The sequence below is a fragment of the Physeter macrocephalus genome, chromosome 7, assembly GCF_002837175.3.
Source record: "Physeter macrocephalus isolate SW-GA chromosome 7, ASM283717v5, whole genome shotgun sequence".
In the NCBI taxonomy this organism is placed as follows: Eukaryota; Metazoa; Chordata; class Mammalia; order Artiodactyla; family Physeteridae; genus Physeter; species Physeter macrocephalus.
The window spans coordinates 32231294-32245270 of NC_041220.1; the positions used below are offsets into that span (position 1 = coordinate 32231294).

The 13977-nt window shown below is 41.1% G+C and overlaps 1 protein-coding gene across 12 annotated transcripts in view; it reads left to right on the top strand.

Annotated features, from left to right (window-relative positions):
- DCLK2 (doublecortin like kinase 2) overlaps nt 1-13977 on the top strand; it is a 160091-nt gene that overhangs the window by 97878 nt on the left and 48236 nt on the right. For 7 of the 12 annotated variants that reach the window (XR_008617780.1, XR_008617781.1, XR_003680518.2 and 4 more), the window contains exons 4-6: nt 1497-1598; nt 2492-2542; nt 6500-6594. Coding sequence is in view for 7 of the 12 variants with exons in the window: in XM_007113979.4 (XP_007114041.2) it covers nt 1497-1598; nt 2492-2542; nt 6500-6594 (248 nt within the window). In the remaining 5 variants the exon portion in view is untranslated. The remainder of the gene's footprint in view (nt 1-1496; nt 1599-2491; nt 2543-6499; nt 6595-13977) is intronic. The other 5 variants (XR_008617782.1, XR_008617783.1, XM_024126632.3 and 2 more) reach the window with 1 other exon arrangement.

Genomic DNA, 13977 nt, shown 5'->3' on the forward strand with positions numbered 1-13977 from the left:
AGGAAAGGAAGAAAGGAAGAAAGAAAGAAGGGAGGGAGGGAGGGAAGAGGGGGAGGGAAGAAGAGAGGGAAAGAAAGAGAGAAAGAAAGAAAGGAAAGAAACGGGGAACACAGAAAGGCTTCTGTGCCCAGGACCCCAGAGGGTCCTGGTTGGGTTCAGGAGGCAAAGATTTTTTTTAAAAAAATCAGTTATTTAACTTGTGTTGTAATATTGATGAGTCCCAACTCTGTCCTTTTACACTGCTGACAACATCTTACATTAAAACTCCTTTTACACTGCTGACAACATCTTATATTAAAACTCCGTTCAAAGTCCATAGAATTCAGCTAAGCTGGTCTTAGTCAAGGAGCAAAACCCTCCGTTAATGAGCTGGGTGCAGGACTGGCTCAGATTCCTACCCTGGGGGTAGTTCTGAAGTTCTGGTTATGGGCTTTCTAGATTTACGCATCCTGCTTATAAGGGAGTGGCAGTGCCTTTAGGAAGTTCTAACTAATCCACACACCACTCCTTCCAGCAGTGGAGTACTTTCTAACATCCATGCTGCTAATTAACTAAGCTGCTATTGCTGCAGCCCCCTCTGAGTAAGGTTCTGATTAGAGTCTTTCAAATGCTAACTTGCCTCCCTGGTGTGTATTTTCCTGATTAGTGTATACTTCCCTTGTTAATTTATTGCCCCTGGGGTATAGATTAAAACCAACCCACATTTTAATCTTTCTGTGTAAATTGAAGTATTTTAATGTGAATTACAGACAATATGTTATCTAATTGAATCCTTATAAGAAGCCTATGAAGCAGATTTATTTTCATCCCAGTTTCATAGGGGAAAAAAACTGAGACTTAGACCTAACCAAGGTCCACCAGTTAGCAAAGTCAAATCCATGATTCATCCCAAATCTGCATGACTCCAAAAACCAGGTTCTTAACTGTTCAAATTAAAAGCGATTATTTAAGCTGTTTAATTAGTTCTGGTCCTCTACATGCTAATTTATTTGGCAATTTATGGAAAGACCAAAGTTATTGTTTAAAGCTAGTTTTCTCATTTTTGATGCTTTGGGCAGATGGACAATAAGACAGTAAGGGGTTCATAAATTAGAGTCTTATACCCTTTCAAACTAAGGTTATCAGAGACTTGGAGAGAACTCTTTGTTGTAGCCTTTGCCTATCAATGCTACCGACCAAAATAATAATAAAAGGTTGCACATGTGTAGATTAGGCTGTGGGTATGTGTGAATCAAGTTAGGACATCAGGATTTCTGTATTTATTAAGAACTCCATCTGGAACAATGAGGTGAGTCACAAGGTATGAAGCCTAATTTAAGGTAACCTCAGGTGTGCTTTGGGGACAGTTGCTCTGTATATTAAAGTTGTTTAACATTAATAGGAAAGATGATCAGGTAATGGTTCTAGGCAGTAAACTACTGTAACATGTGATCTGTGATCTTCCTTTGGTTAGAATTAAAACCAGATCTACTTAAAGCACTTTCCTTCCTTTCTAGAATGCCGCGTTTTGAAGTCATCTTATTCTCGCTCCTCAGCTGTTAAGTATTCTGGATCCAAGAGCCCTGGGCCTTCTCGACGCAGCAAATCACCAGCTTCAGGTAGTTAAAGGGAAAGGAAATGGATAGTCACAAAAGGAGCAGATCATTCTGCAGTTTTCTTTAATATGAATTAGTAGTCTTTCCCATCCTTGTATGCAGCCAGGTTCCAGAATGACATATACATGACATGATTTTTAAATCCAGAAGTTTAAGTCTGTTTCTGAAAGTTATAATAAGTGTCCTAACACTTGGTTTTGTTCTGACACATTTTCTCAAGAACAATCTGATCTAGATTCTTGTATTTATGTTGGAGTGTTTCACATTTTGACCACTGTGTGCTGCATTTTAAATTTTGTGCTATAAGATTGTGGATATTTTCTTATCTTACTGGTTTAAAACATAAACATACACGCCTAACAGCAATGTATTTACTTGATAAGTTTCCACAGGCTTTTCCACCGTGGAACAATTTAATAAGAGCAACGATTATTGTTAGAAAGTAGCACTGCTTATTTCAGAGTCAGACTTACCTCTAAGTTTCTTTCAGATCTTGAGCCTATAGATTTGTCATAATTTTGACAGCTTTTGACATTTTTAAAGAATTAAAATATTCCCCAAATCTTGATATATTGATTCTGTAAGGCTCGCTTCTGGTAGTTACAGTTTTGCTGATATCATTTCCCATTAAGGAAAGGATTGTGAAAAAACTGTGATTTTACATGTGGTAAATCTAGAACATGTGAAAGTAGTATTAATAAAAACTGTCTGAAGCATCAACCTTTTTATAAAATACTGAATTTGGGGGGTGTTCTACTTTTCTACTGCTGCTTCTTCAGCACCTATCCGACTTTCTCTAGGTCGGGTTGTTTTGCCCTTCTTTTTGTGTACACGTTTAGACCTGCTGAATAACCACTCTCCTTACTGTCTCCTTTGTTTATACTGAATGTGTCCAGTAAAGAGGGGTGGCCACTACTCCAGGGCCTACTCTACAGCCAAATCCCCAGGTGAGCCATGATTATTATGGCTTTGTCGCTCCGCTGGGCTTTTGTTTCCGTCTTTCGCCATATTTCTGTTTCCTTTTGCTCCATTTCCATGAATGCATCTGGCTTTTACCAGTGGACATCTGTGCAGTTATCAAGCGCTTCACAACGCTTCAGCCTCCCTTACTTGTTAGAGAGCCAGTCATCCTCAGAAGGTTGCCAGGTGCCTGTCTGTGTGTAGTCACGGTACACAGTGATGGAGGAGACACAGCGCTTCAAGGGGTGTGTCTTCTAGTTAATTAGGGAGAATAGCCTGTTATTGAAAAAGGCTAAGGGTTGTTGGTAATATGAAAATGGCCAGAGAAGCAATTATACTCTCCTGTCCTTCCTCCCCACCCTGGGGTTAATAGGCCCAACATCCTCTCTCTAAAATATCAGTGATATGAATATTTTTAACTGAATGCATCTCTCTGATGTTAAGCTTATTTCAAATCATATTGTGCTTTCTGTAAAGTATCTCACATGCAGGGAAAGCTAACATAACATGAAATTTGCGTAAATACACTTCACTGAGTTTACCACGTGGTAAATTAGACTTTTGTCAGGTTCTTAGCTTTCGTTTTGGTGATAGGTTTACAGATGCTCATCACGTAAGTAATATAAATAAAAGTGGGGAGAGTGGTTCAAGGATCAGGTATTAAAATTAATCTAATTTTGTCTGCCTGAGGTCTAAAGAGGGAAATTAACATATTGAACTAAAAACATGTTTCATAGCCACACTTGTCTTGCAGACCAGTTGCTTCATAACATAGTCTAATAAGTGTATAAATCTTTTTAACTAGAATTTGGAATGCTTAGAAATTGATTTGAGAAAATCTTAGGATTCCAGTACTCCAGATTTTCAATTGAGTCCATATTTGGGTTTGGGTTAATAAAGTTTATCTTAACTTCTTATAAGTAAAAGTTGTGAGATATAAATCGCGTTTCAGAGGGCAAATGGCTTCTTTATAAGAGATTAACTCGAGAGCATGTTCAGCACACACTGCAGTTATAGAAAATGGAGAGAAAGTTTTGTATTATTAAATGCCACAGTACACAGAAGTATAACTCGCTTTTACGGACTGCTTTAGCTGTAGTATGCCTGTTACCATTTAGAACATTCCATGGGACTCACTGGAATTTCAAACAGAGCAAGTAACTTTGTAAATGTCACATTGTACTTTTTCACCCTTGGGACAGAAGTGCTCCCATCAGTGAAGTCTTCTGGCTGACAAAATTCCTCAACAAAACTCTAAATTTATCTAAATAGCTAAATGATATGTAATAAACACATAGAAATTAATCTGGGTGATACAAGTGGGTAAATAGTTACCACAATTTGCATCTTAAAAATTCTCACTTCAGATTTCTAGCTTGTGAATCTGTTGTAGTCCACCAGGATAAAAAATGTTCCGAGCAAACAAACAAGAAAGCCCCCAAGTTTATTTCTTACCTTACAGCTGAGGGGAAGGGTGGATAAGAGCCTTATTTTGGGAGAGGAAATCCAGGGTGTAGTGAAGGAGGGGAGCACTGCAGATACGCTGGGCATTGTCCACCTTCCTGTTGGTAGCAGCAGTGTCAGGGGAGAGAGCACAGTGTGGCTCTGTCCCAGGCCCCACTTACCCTCCCAGAGACTGGAGAGATGTGCAAATAAATGGAATTAAGAACTTCTCACTAGACAACAGTTTTTTAGAACCTTTCAAATGCTCTCAGAAACGTAGAGGGCTATATATGGCTTAGTGTCTCTTTAGGATGGGAGTTATTTGAGGGTAACTATGGACATGTAGTTACTGATACCAGTTCAATCCCGGGCAGTGAGTTTTGTTAAGAAATTATGTTTAGGCAGGAGGTGTGTTTTTAGGGAAATTGGTCTTCCACCAGGCTTACCATTTGCAGGAACCAATTTTTCTTCTTTAGTCCCTTTTCTGTCACTGTTCCAAGGAAATCTTTGATATCAAAGTGGTTTCTGAATATCAGTGAAAGGTAACAGCCCTTGGTGAGTAGGAACTGGTGACCTGAACAGGTTGCTGTGTGGAATGAAGGAGAAAAGGAGCCAAACTCAGTATCAGCTCACAGCGAACTTACTAGTTCACTGCTCACAGTAATCTCTATTTTACGTGAATTCCTACCACCAGTTGCCTTTAAAGAGAATTTTTTTTTTTTTTTCGGTACGCGGGCCTCTCACTGTTGTGGCCCCTCCCGTTGCGGAGCACAGGCTCCGGACGCGCAGGCTCAGCGGCCATGGCTCACGAGCCCAGCCGCTCCGTGGCATGTGGGATCTTCCCGGGCCGGGACACGAACCCGCTTCCCCTGCATCGGCAGGCGGACTCTCAACCACTGCACGCTTCCCCTGCATCGGCAGGCGGACTCTCAACCACTGCACCACCAGGGAAGCCCCTAAAGAGAATTTTTAAAAGAAAGAGCATTAATTGAAGTGTAACTTTATTGAAAAATAATCAGGGCTGTTGAATACTCTTAAAAGTTTCTAATTAATTGTACGGTTACTTGTGTTGTACTTGTGCTCTAAATACCCACATACATTTGTTAAGAAAATCTAGATAACTGATAATGATTTATGAATGAGTGGTTTTAAACTAGAAAAATTCAAGTTTGGTAATTTAAAAATAACTGGGAAATTTTTTCATCTTTGCTGAATTTTTACAAGGAGCAATACAATAAACATACATGACTGATTCATCTAATCACAAATACTTACAGATCCAGAATTTGGTCTCCGTTCAAGGACTGGTGCTTACTTTTTTGAGTCACCTATTCAGGACCTTTATCTCTGCATTTTGCTTTTTATATTTATTAGCATCATTTAAAATAACAGTTGTCTCCTCCCTTGTATTAAAAAGATTTTTAAAAAAGGAAATGGATTTTGCTTTTCTTTCCGTAGAGAGGAATGCCAGTTTTCATCTGCTTGGGGCAGAAGCATTGAAGATTAATGATAAAAGGGGTTAAAGCACTCCGTAGAAGAGGGGGAAAAAAAAATATATATATATATATATTATATATACCAATACCAGATGTTAACTAATAGTTTTGTGAAATTACAGCAGAAGTGGATCCCATTGGTATAATTAAGAATAAGCCTGAGTTATACTGAGATGTGTGACTAGCATTGTACAGTATAAAGCCTGAGTTATACTGAGATGTGTGACTAGCATTGTATAGTATAAAATCTGCAAACTAACCCTCCCCTTGAAACAGCCGTGCCTATACTCTTCCCTACCGAGTCTCTAAATTGAGCTTTCAACGTAGGAAGTGTATGGAAGTTTGGAGGAGGGTGTACAAAAAACCACCAAGACTTGCTAAATAATGGGGAAATTAAGTTGAGAAGACAAGAAAATGGAAGGAATTAGAAATAACTAGTCTAGATAATAAGAAATTGGCTTTCAAACAAATAAGTAGGTATTACAAGGAAAATGACCAGTAATTTTCTTTTTCCATTAAGGATATACTTAGAAAATGTGTTAGAATCATGGTGGAATTGATTTGGGAGAGCCACAAGAACGTCTTGGTTATTCAGGTTGGTGTGTACTAAGACACTGGATATTGGAGTAGTTATAGGACAGCCTTCAGAGTAGACCATTACAAATAGAACAGCCATGCATTTCTCTACCCTTGATGGCAGGCAGGATATATGGACAAGTTGTTGCTCACATCTCTAACTCCATAACGTTTTATATATTTGTTTATGTCACTGTTGGAAAACTATTATTGAAAATAATTCTAGTTTCACTGCTTATTTGTCTGATACTTTGTCTGTAATGCAGTAAGACACATTATTTTTGCTTTCTGCTGATTTACCGTCTGCTTTAAGCTCTGAATGAATCGAAGCTCCATTGGAGCTATACTGGGCATATACTGAGTGTTTTTACACAATCTGGTGGTTCTGGGTTTTAATGACCTCTGTCTCCTTTGTTGTCTCATGATCAGTTAATGGAACTCCCAGCAGCCAGCTTTCCACTCCTAAATCTACAAAATCCTCCAGTTCCTCTCCAACTAGCCCAGGAAGTTTCAGAGGATTAAAGGTATGAAATAGGATATGTGGCATATTTGTGTGATTTTGTTATTTTGAGGTGCATAGTTTAGTTAACTTGTTCAGGGGCTTGGGTGCAGTAACAAATCATAAAGGAAAGAGTTTAGGATTTGGAGCCAGGAAGACCTGGCTTTGAATCTTGTGTCCTTTTTCATCTTGTAATTTGGGCCAATTCACTTAACTCTTCTGAGCTAAAGTGTTCCCATCTCTTAAATGGGAATATAAAGTTGTGGTTAGGGTTGAACGTAATGTGGTTTTGTATAAATAAATAGCAGTTTTCCTATTATTATCAAAATGATTTACAATGGCAAAGCCTTGGAGAACACCATGATTCTTTTTTAAAATGTCATTTAAAATCATGATTTTAATATCGTTAACATAATTTGTGTGAAAGTCTAAAACAGAGTGAAATTCTAGCTTAATACTTATATACACAAGTTAGTAACACAAGAAAAATACGTTCATTTTGGTGAAGAACTTAGGAATAAATCTTAGGTTTTGACTGTGGTGTCCTAAAAATATAAACAGTAACTTAACATGATTAAGCAGTTGGTTTAATAGGCATTTTATCTAATAGAGAAGGAGAAGAATGAATGATGAGCAAAACCAAATTTGCAGGATTTCCACAAGTTTAATTTGATTTAGTAGCCCTCAATAATTTAAGTTTATAAGAGGAAATTTGCCCAGTAAAATAGCAGTACATGATTTTTCTTAAAGATTGAAAGTGTCCTTTTGTCGGAACAATCAAATTGTCTGTATGGTAATGTACTTTAGGAAGACGGAGGTGTACACAGTGCCATGATGTACACGCGTATTAACTTTCATTCTCTTGGAATGTTTAACATCAGAAGCACCTTCGTTAGGAATACATTCTTGAAAGTTGGTTGCCCCAACACTTCAGATATCGTCCGAGTGGTTTTCTTTACTTTAAGGATGCTGAAAAACATTTTTCACTGATAAAGTGAAAGGTAACAGCCCCAGCACGCCTGGTGAATGTGGGGTGGGAACCTGCTGGGCCGGCAGGGCGGTGGGCCTGCAGGTCCTCACTGCCTGCAGGGCTCTGTTCTCCACCTGACACTCAGGTGTGCTTGTCCTGTCCTGAGAATGTCGTATCTACCTCAGAGTGAACTGCATGGTTCTTGTCTGAGTGCCTGACTTCAAAAAGAGAAGTTTCTTCTGGAAAAGGACAGATCAGATTGTCTGTTTTTGTGCCTGCTTGCTTATGTATGTTGGCAGAATTTGGACTGAGACCAATAGTCAGTTTGGGATTGGGAGCACGTAGCTCTCAGTAACCTCTACGTACTGGAAGTTCCTTATATTTATCAAAAGAACCGGCCATTTTCTGAAGTGCTAAATTGGCTTAGGTCAGTGTATAATATGATTTCAGTGGAATTTTTTTTTAAGATTTATTTATTATTATTTTTATTTATTTTTGGCCGTGTTGGGTCTTAGTTGTGGCACACGGGGTGCACGGGCTTCTCTTTTCTAGTTGTGGCGCACAGGCTCCAGGGCGCATGGGCTGTGTAGTTGTGACACGTGGGCTTAGTTGCTCTGTGGCATGTGGGATCTTAGTTCCCTGACCAGGGATCGAACCCATGTCCCCTGCATTGTAAGGCGGATTCTTTACCACTGGACCACCAGGGAAGTCCCTCAATGGAATTCTTAAATGTCAACCCCCAAAGAAAAGTTATATCTGTTAAAAATCACTCATGTAATTATTTTCAGCTTTTCTTCCCCAACTTATTTTCTCCAGAATAGATTGGAGATGCTCTCTTTTTAATCTGGGTGACTTTCAAGAGAACTAGAGTAAAGATCAAGTTGATTCACCTCTTTTCCAGTTCCAGTTGTTTCATCCTTTGTTAAAACTAAAGCAAGTTGTTCCGAGTGCTGGTAATTGTCAACCTAGGGCAAACCTAACCTAAGCTTTGCAGTGATCCACCTGCAAAGCTCACCTGTATTTCTCCCTCAGGCTGTTGCTGTAGGCAGGGCTGCTCTGATCCTTGACCTAGGAGTGCGTGCGGCCATCCCAGAAGGTACCTTACCCAGGGTCTTGGTCATTTCCCCTTTTTTTTGTTATCCATTGGTAACCTGGTCTCCCATCTTTCTTCCCAGTCCATCTTCAGCTCTCAGCCCAAGATTGTCCTTTTTTGTTGTTGCCACTGGGTCAGTTGGTGCTGCTTAATGCTCTGAGTACAGACCCATTCCTTCATGTATGCGCACAGACTTGCAGGAGATCACTCACAGATGCGGAAGTCTGGAGTGAAGAGGCATGGGATTTTTAAAACATGCTAATAAGTTGTATTATTGCAGAGACATTAGATAAAATTGTTCTCACTACACTAGGTGTATCTTAATTATTAGAGTAACCCCAGCATTTAGCACACACAGTTCCATGGCACATGGTAAGTGCTCAAGGATCACTTATTGATGCAGAAATAAATGAAGAAGGTTAGGGAAATGCTGATTCCTGGTCAAGAGTGAAGATGAGATTACCAGTAAGATAAAGAGTAGTGGTTCTTCCGGTTCTTCCGTGACCTCCCACCCCTTCCTTTCTCCTCTACCGCACCTGGGGCTTGGCTAACAGCTGTGAGACCTCCTCTTGAGTTTTCTTTTGATCATCTGTAAAATAAGGATGTTTGACCTTAGATAACGTCTAGAGCGCTAAGATTAGAGTTCTTTTAAGTTGCCCAAAAATCTGTCTAGGAAGCTGGGGAGTCTATTTCTCTTCCTCTCACTTTAAAGCTGATGCAGAATCACTGAATCTTACATTACATATTCGCAGCGAAACAAGTCTCTGCCACACCCATCAGCTGTTTGGACACAAAGCTAAACACCTCTAACCCCTGCCTGTTCCCAGGGGTCATACTTTGTGGACATTTCGTCTCATCACAGTTCCCCACAGTCCATGGTGTGTATTGTCCTTGGAGTGAAAACCTGCCTTTGAAATACTGCAGCTTAGTTCTCTTCACTGTACAAAATACTGTAATTTCGATGTCATTGTAGAGCTCTAGTCAGCATCTGTCCACGTTTGCATTATTTTCTCTATTCAGTGACATTACAAGTGGAGAATTACAGATAATTACCATGTGTTAGTGCTATGCTTTTTCCTTCCCCTTCATTTAAAATAGCTTATTAAGATCAATTAAGAGGAGATGTCTGACAATGGAGAGCTGTTTTTCATGGGCAGGAACTCTTTACCACTATTTATCCTACTTAGATGCTTTCATGGCTTTGGGGATAGTCTTTTTCCAGAGAATCAGGGAATTGACAAAAGCAAGCAAACCAAGCCAGGACAACGTATACAGGAGTTGGTACTCACATCACTCTGTATCCTAGGACACAGTTTTTGGCAGATGGCTTTTTTTCTCTACTATCTGGGTTTTACTTACTAGGGAATTAAGCAAAATTAAGTCAAAGGTAAGCAGAATTTGATATCCTGTCACAGTTTTTCCCCCCTTTGTGCCAGTTCCTGGGAACCATTTTGTGTTTGGGTGGAGACACTGAAAGAACTGAAAATGGAAATAGTGACATTGTGATGTTTAATCTCTGACCCAGAACGTCGTTTTTGTTTGCTCCTTGAAGAAGACAGGAATTCAGAAGCAGCTCGCCCTCCTCCACAAAAAGCCCTCATTGTTTTCTCGATAGTACTCTTGAGAAAAAGACAACTCTGCTCCATTCATACCTGTTCATAGAAGGTCAGGCTCTCTAAAGGGCTGGACCAAAGGCAGGAGAAGAAGCAAAGCTTTCCTCAAATTGGGAATGTTTTTTTGCCAGGTGGGGTGTTAAGAAATAGTGTGGCAGGGCAGAAATAGAGACACAGATGTAGAGAACAAACGTATGGACACCGAGGGGGGAAAGCAGAGGCGGGTGGAGGTGGGGGTGTGATGAGTTGGGAGATTGGGATTGACATGTATACACTGATGGGTATAAAATGGATGACTGATAAGAACCTGCTTTATAAAAAAATAAATAAAAGAAAATTAAAAAAAAAAAAGAAATAGTGTGGCGACCAAGTAATTAAGGTTCTTTAAACCTAAAACCAAAAGATGTGAGGACAGCTGAGAGTTAGTTGTCCCTCAATTATAACTCTTTGGTTTTGCTAGACAGTTACCTAAAACCATAGAATGTGGAAACTGGAAGTGGCCTCAGATCTTTTAGTTTGTCTTCATTGTATAGATGGAGAATCTGAGGTGCACTCAAATCTCTCTCTCTGTTACAGTTTCTCATCTTGGACTTTCTTTTATTATTATTTTAATTTTTTTTTTTTTTTTTTTTTGCTTTAAAACGAGTGTGGTGCCATGTCAAGTCAATGTTATTCTCTCACCATGTACTCTGTAAGAGGTGGGTGTGGGTGTTTATTTGGCCAACATTTGAGTATATGCTAAAGTAGTATGATCAGTATTCACAGCAGCTTTTTAGGAAGTATGAAAAAAACATTGTACTACTGGTCATGATGGTGACATGGTATAGTCAGCTGCCTTTTAAGAGGTCCTGTCTGTTCAGTGTTAAGTGATTTTTTAAAGTAATAACCTGTTTTCCTGACTAGCTTAAAGATGGATTTGAGATGGTTTTGGATGCAATTAGGTTATGCTATTTGGACGATAAACTCACCTTGACCTAAAAAAAAAAAAATCTTGCAGAGATGTGAAGTGAGTGGCTCTAGGTCTCAGTGGCCAGTTGGGATCTCTGACCCTTTCACAGTCTCCGTCTCTAGCTTTTGACCTTCCCCCATCCCTGGTGGGCCTGCTTCAGTGACCCCAACACAGGCACCCCTTGGAAAAGCTGTGCTGTGTAGGCCTTTTAGGAGGGTGAGTGCCTGGGTTTAGATACGCACAAATGCTCTGAATAAAAACCGGTTGTGAGCCTGGGAAAGGAACAAGGAGAGGGGAGGGTTGGGAAAAGGGAGAGGTGATCCTGGGGTAGGGGAGGGGGGAGAGGCCAGAGGAAGGGCGAGGAAGACAGAGAAGACCTCCTGTCGGCAGCTCTTCCTGGGAGGCTTGGTGTAAGAGATTGTTCATTGTATCTAATGGGGATTCTTTTCAAGTGAAATGGTTACACTGTGTGACCAGCAGTTTTACTGCAGTGGGTCAGCTTTAGTAAAATGACAAAGTTCACAGTGGGTTAGGGTTATTGGGTTTTTTTGTTTGTTTGGGTTTTTTTGGAAGCCAGCAGTGGAGCTGAGTATGGTCGAGACTGGCACAGGTTGGAAACAGACTGTGTAGTCCTGCCCCAGCAGGTGCATGGGTACCTCGACCTGGGATAATGTTCCATAGTGGGCCTGCGATGGAGGCCAGATTGTGAGCACACCGGCAGGCCTGGGATTTGCATGCGGAGTGCATGCTCAGAACCACTACTAGCCCCCAAAGACACAGTGAGAAAGCAGGGCAAGTCTGTTATACAGACGACTGGAACTACGTAGTCAGACCAAAAATTAGTAAAATGAGTTGCTAGGGCTACCCACTGGGCTTCTTCCCTAGAACCTAGTGCCTAGGTATGAGAAGTTGGCTTTGCTTTTGTACAAGTTTTGGGAATCCGGCTTTTCTAAAAGACAGGACCACTCGTGGTGATAGTCACGTGGGAAGGAGGTGTTTTTGCAGCTGTTTCCACCACTGTGGACCAGGCTACCCACCAAGCCAGGCAGACGGGGAGCCAAAGGCCTTGAGGTAAGGCCAGCTCATGCCAGGTTGTACTAGGCCTGTGTCAGGAAGAACTCTCGTTTATTTGCCTTTTATTCTCCTTACTTATTAAAATTTTCTGTGAATGTTCCAATCTGTCCCAGTTAAGATAAGGGACCCATTTAGGCCAGAGGATGAAGGCAGAGATGGCACCCGCTAGTGTGCAGTTACATAGAAAGAGAGGCTCAGAGAAGGGACCAGCCCAGAGGCCCCTGCTCTGAGATGGACACAAGACGATGCAGTGGTTCGGGGTGTGAGCTCGGAAACCGGAGTGTCTGGGTTTCATCTTGGTCTGGCTACTCACTAGCTGTGTGGCCTTGGGCAACTCACATCACCGTTATCTGTAAAAAAGGGGATTCCTAGGACCTACTGCACAGGGTTGAGATTAACTGATTAAATATAAAGAAAGGACTTAGAATAGCTTTGTTACTCTATTATTCTATTGTTATTCTTTTATATTCTATTTGTATTACAGTAAGCATTGGGATTTCCAGGTTCAGTTTTCACATGAGGGAAGTTTCACTTAGGAAAAAAAAAATGATATGCAGTAGTGTAGGAGAAGGAGAGAGAAAGTGAGAGAAGTCAGACTCCAGATACTATTACCTTCTCTGCTTTTCTGTTATGACTTTCCCTGCCAGCTCTACCCTTCGTCTTTGTTTTCCTGCCCTCTCTACATGTTCCAACCCTATTAGTAATCTATAGGTAATTCTGTTAGTAACAAGCTACCCCCAAATTTAGCAGCTTAAAACAACAATGAAAAATTATTTTCTCCCACAGTTCTTGTGGGTCAGGAATTCAGGAGCAGCTTAAGATCTTTCCAGAGGTTGTAGTCAATAGGTATACCAGGGCTTCAGTCGCCCGAAGCTTGACTGGGAACGGACGATCCCCTCCCAAGGTGACCCACTCGGTGGCAAGTTGTGCCGGCTCTTGGCAGGAGGCCTCAGTTCCTCACCATGTGGACCCCTCCATAAACTGGCTTCCGGGTCCTCAGAATGTGGCGACTGCATTTCCCCAGAGTGAGCGGTCTGAAAGAGAGTGCCGTGCAGAGGTTCCCCTTTCTATGACCTGGCCTCGCAAGTCAGACACCATCATTTCCATCATAGCTCAGTAGTCACAGATGTCAGCCCAGTTAAGCGTGGGAAGAGACTACACGAGGGCGGGAACATCAGGAGACGAGGCTCGTGGGGACCATCTTGGAGGCTGGCTTCCACTCCCCTTCTCTCTGCTTTCATCTCACCCAGAGTTTCTTTCCTAGGCTGTCTCTGCTCCCTCAATAGCTTTCTGTCCATTCTCCCTTTTGAGCACCACAGAAGTCTCTCTCCCCATCCATTTCATTGCTTTGTTCTCCTTCCAGTCCTTTTGTTCTCCAGACCGATCACTCCCTGTGCATTCTTTTCTCTCCCCTGCAAATCCTAGAATCCTACCACCACTGCTGTTTTCTTCTCTTAATCCCCATCTTCCTGATCCTCCATTTTCTCCTTGACCTCAGCCCGTGATCTCCTGTTTCCTCCGCCCAAGCTCCTCTGCGTCCCTTCGATCTAGAGGATAACCTTCCCTTCAGGAATATTTACTGTGAGTAAATCACAGCATTTTCTCTGGGACAGATAGGCAATAAAGAGTACTAAATGTGTCATCAGCTGCCAGATGGATGAAGAAAGCATTTCCCTGAAATTTAATTCATCATCCATATCCCAGTTTAA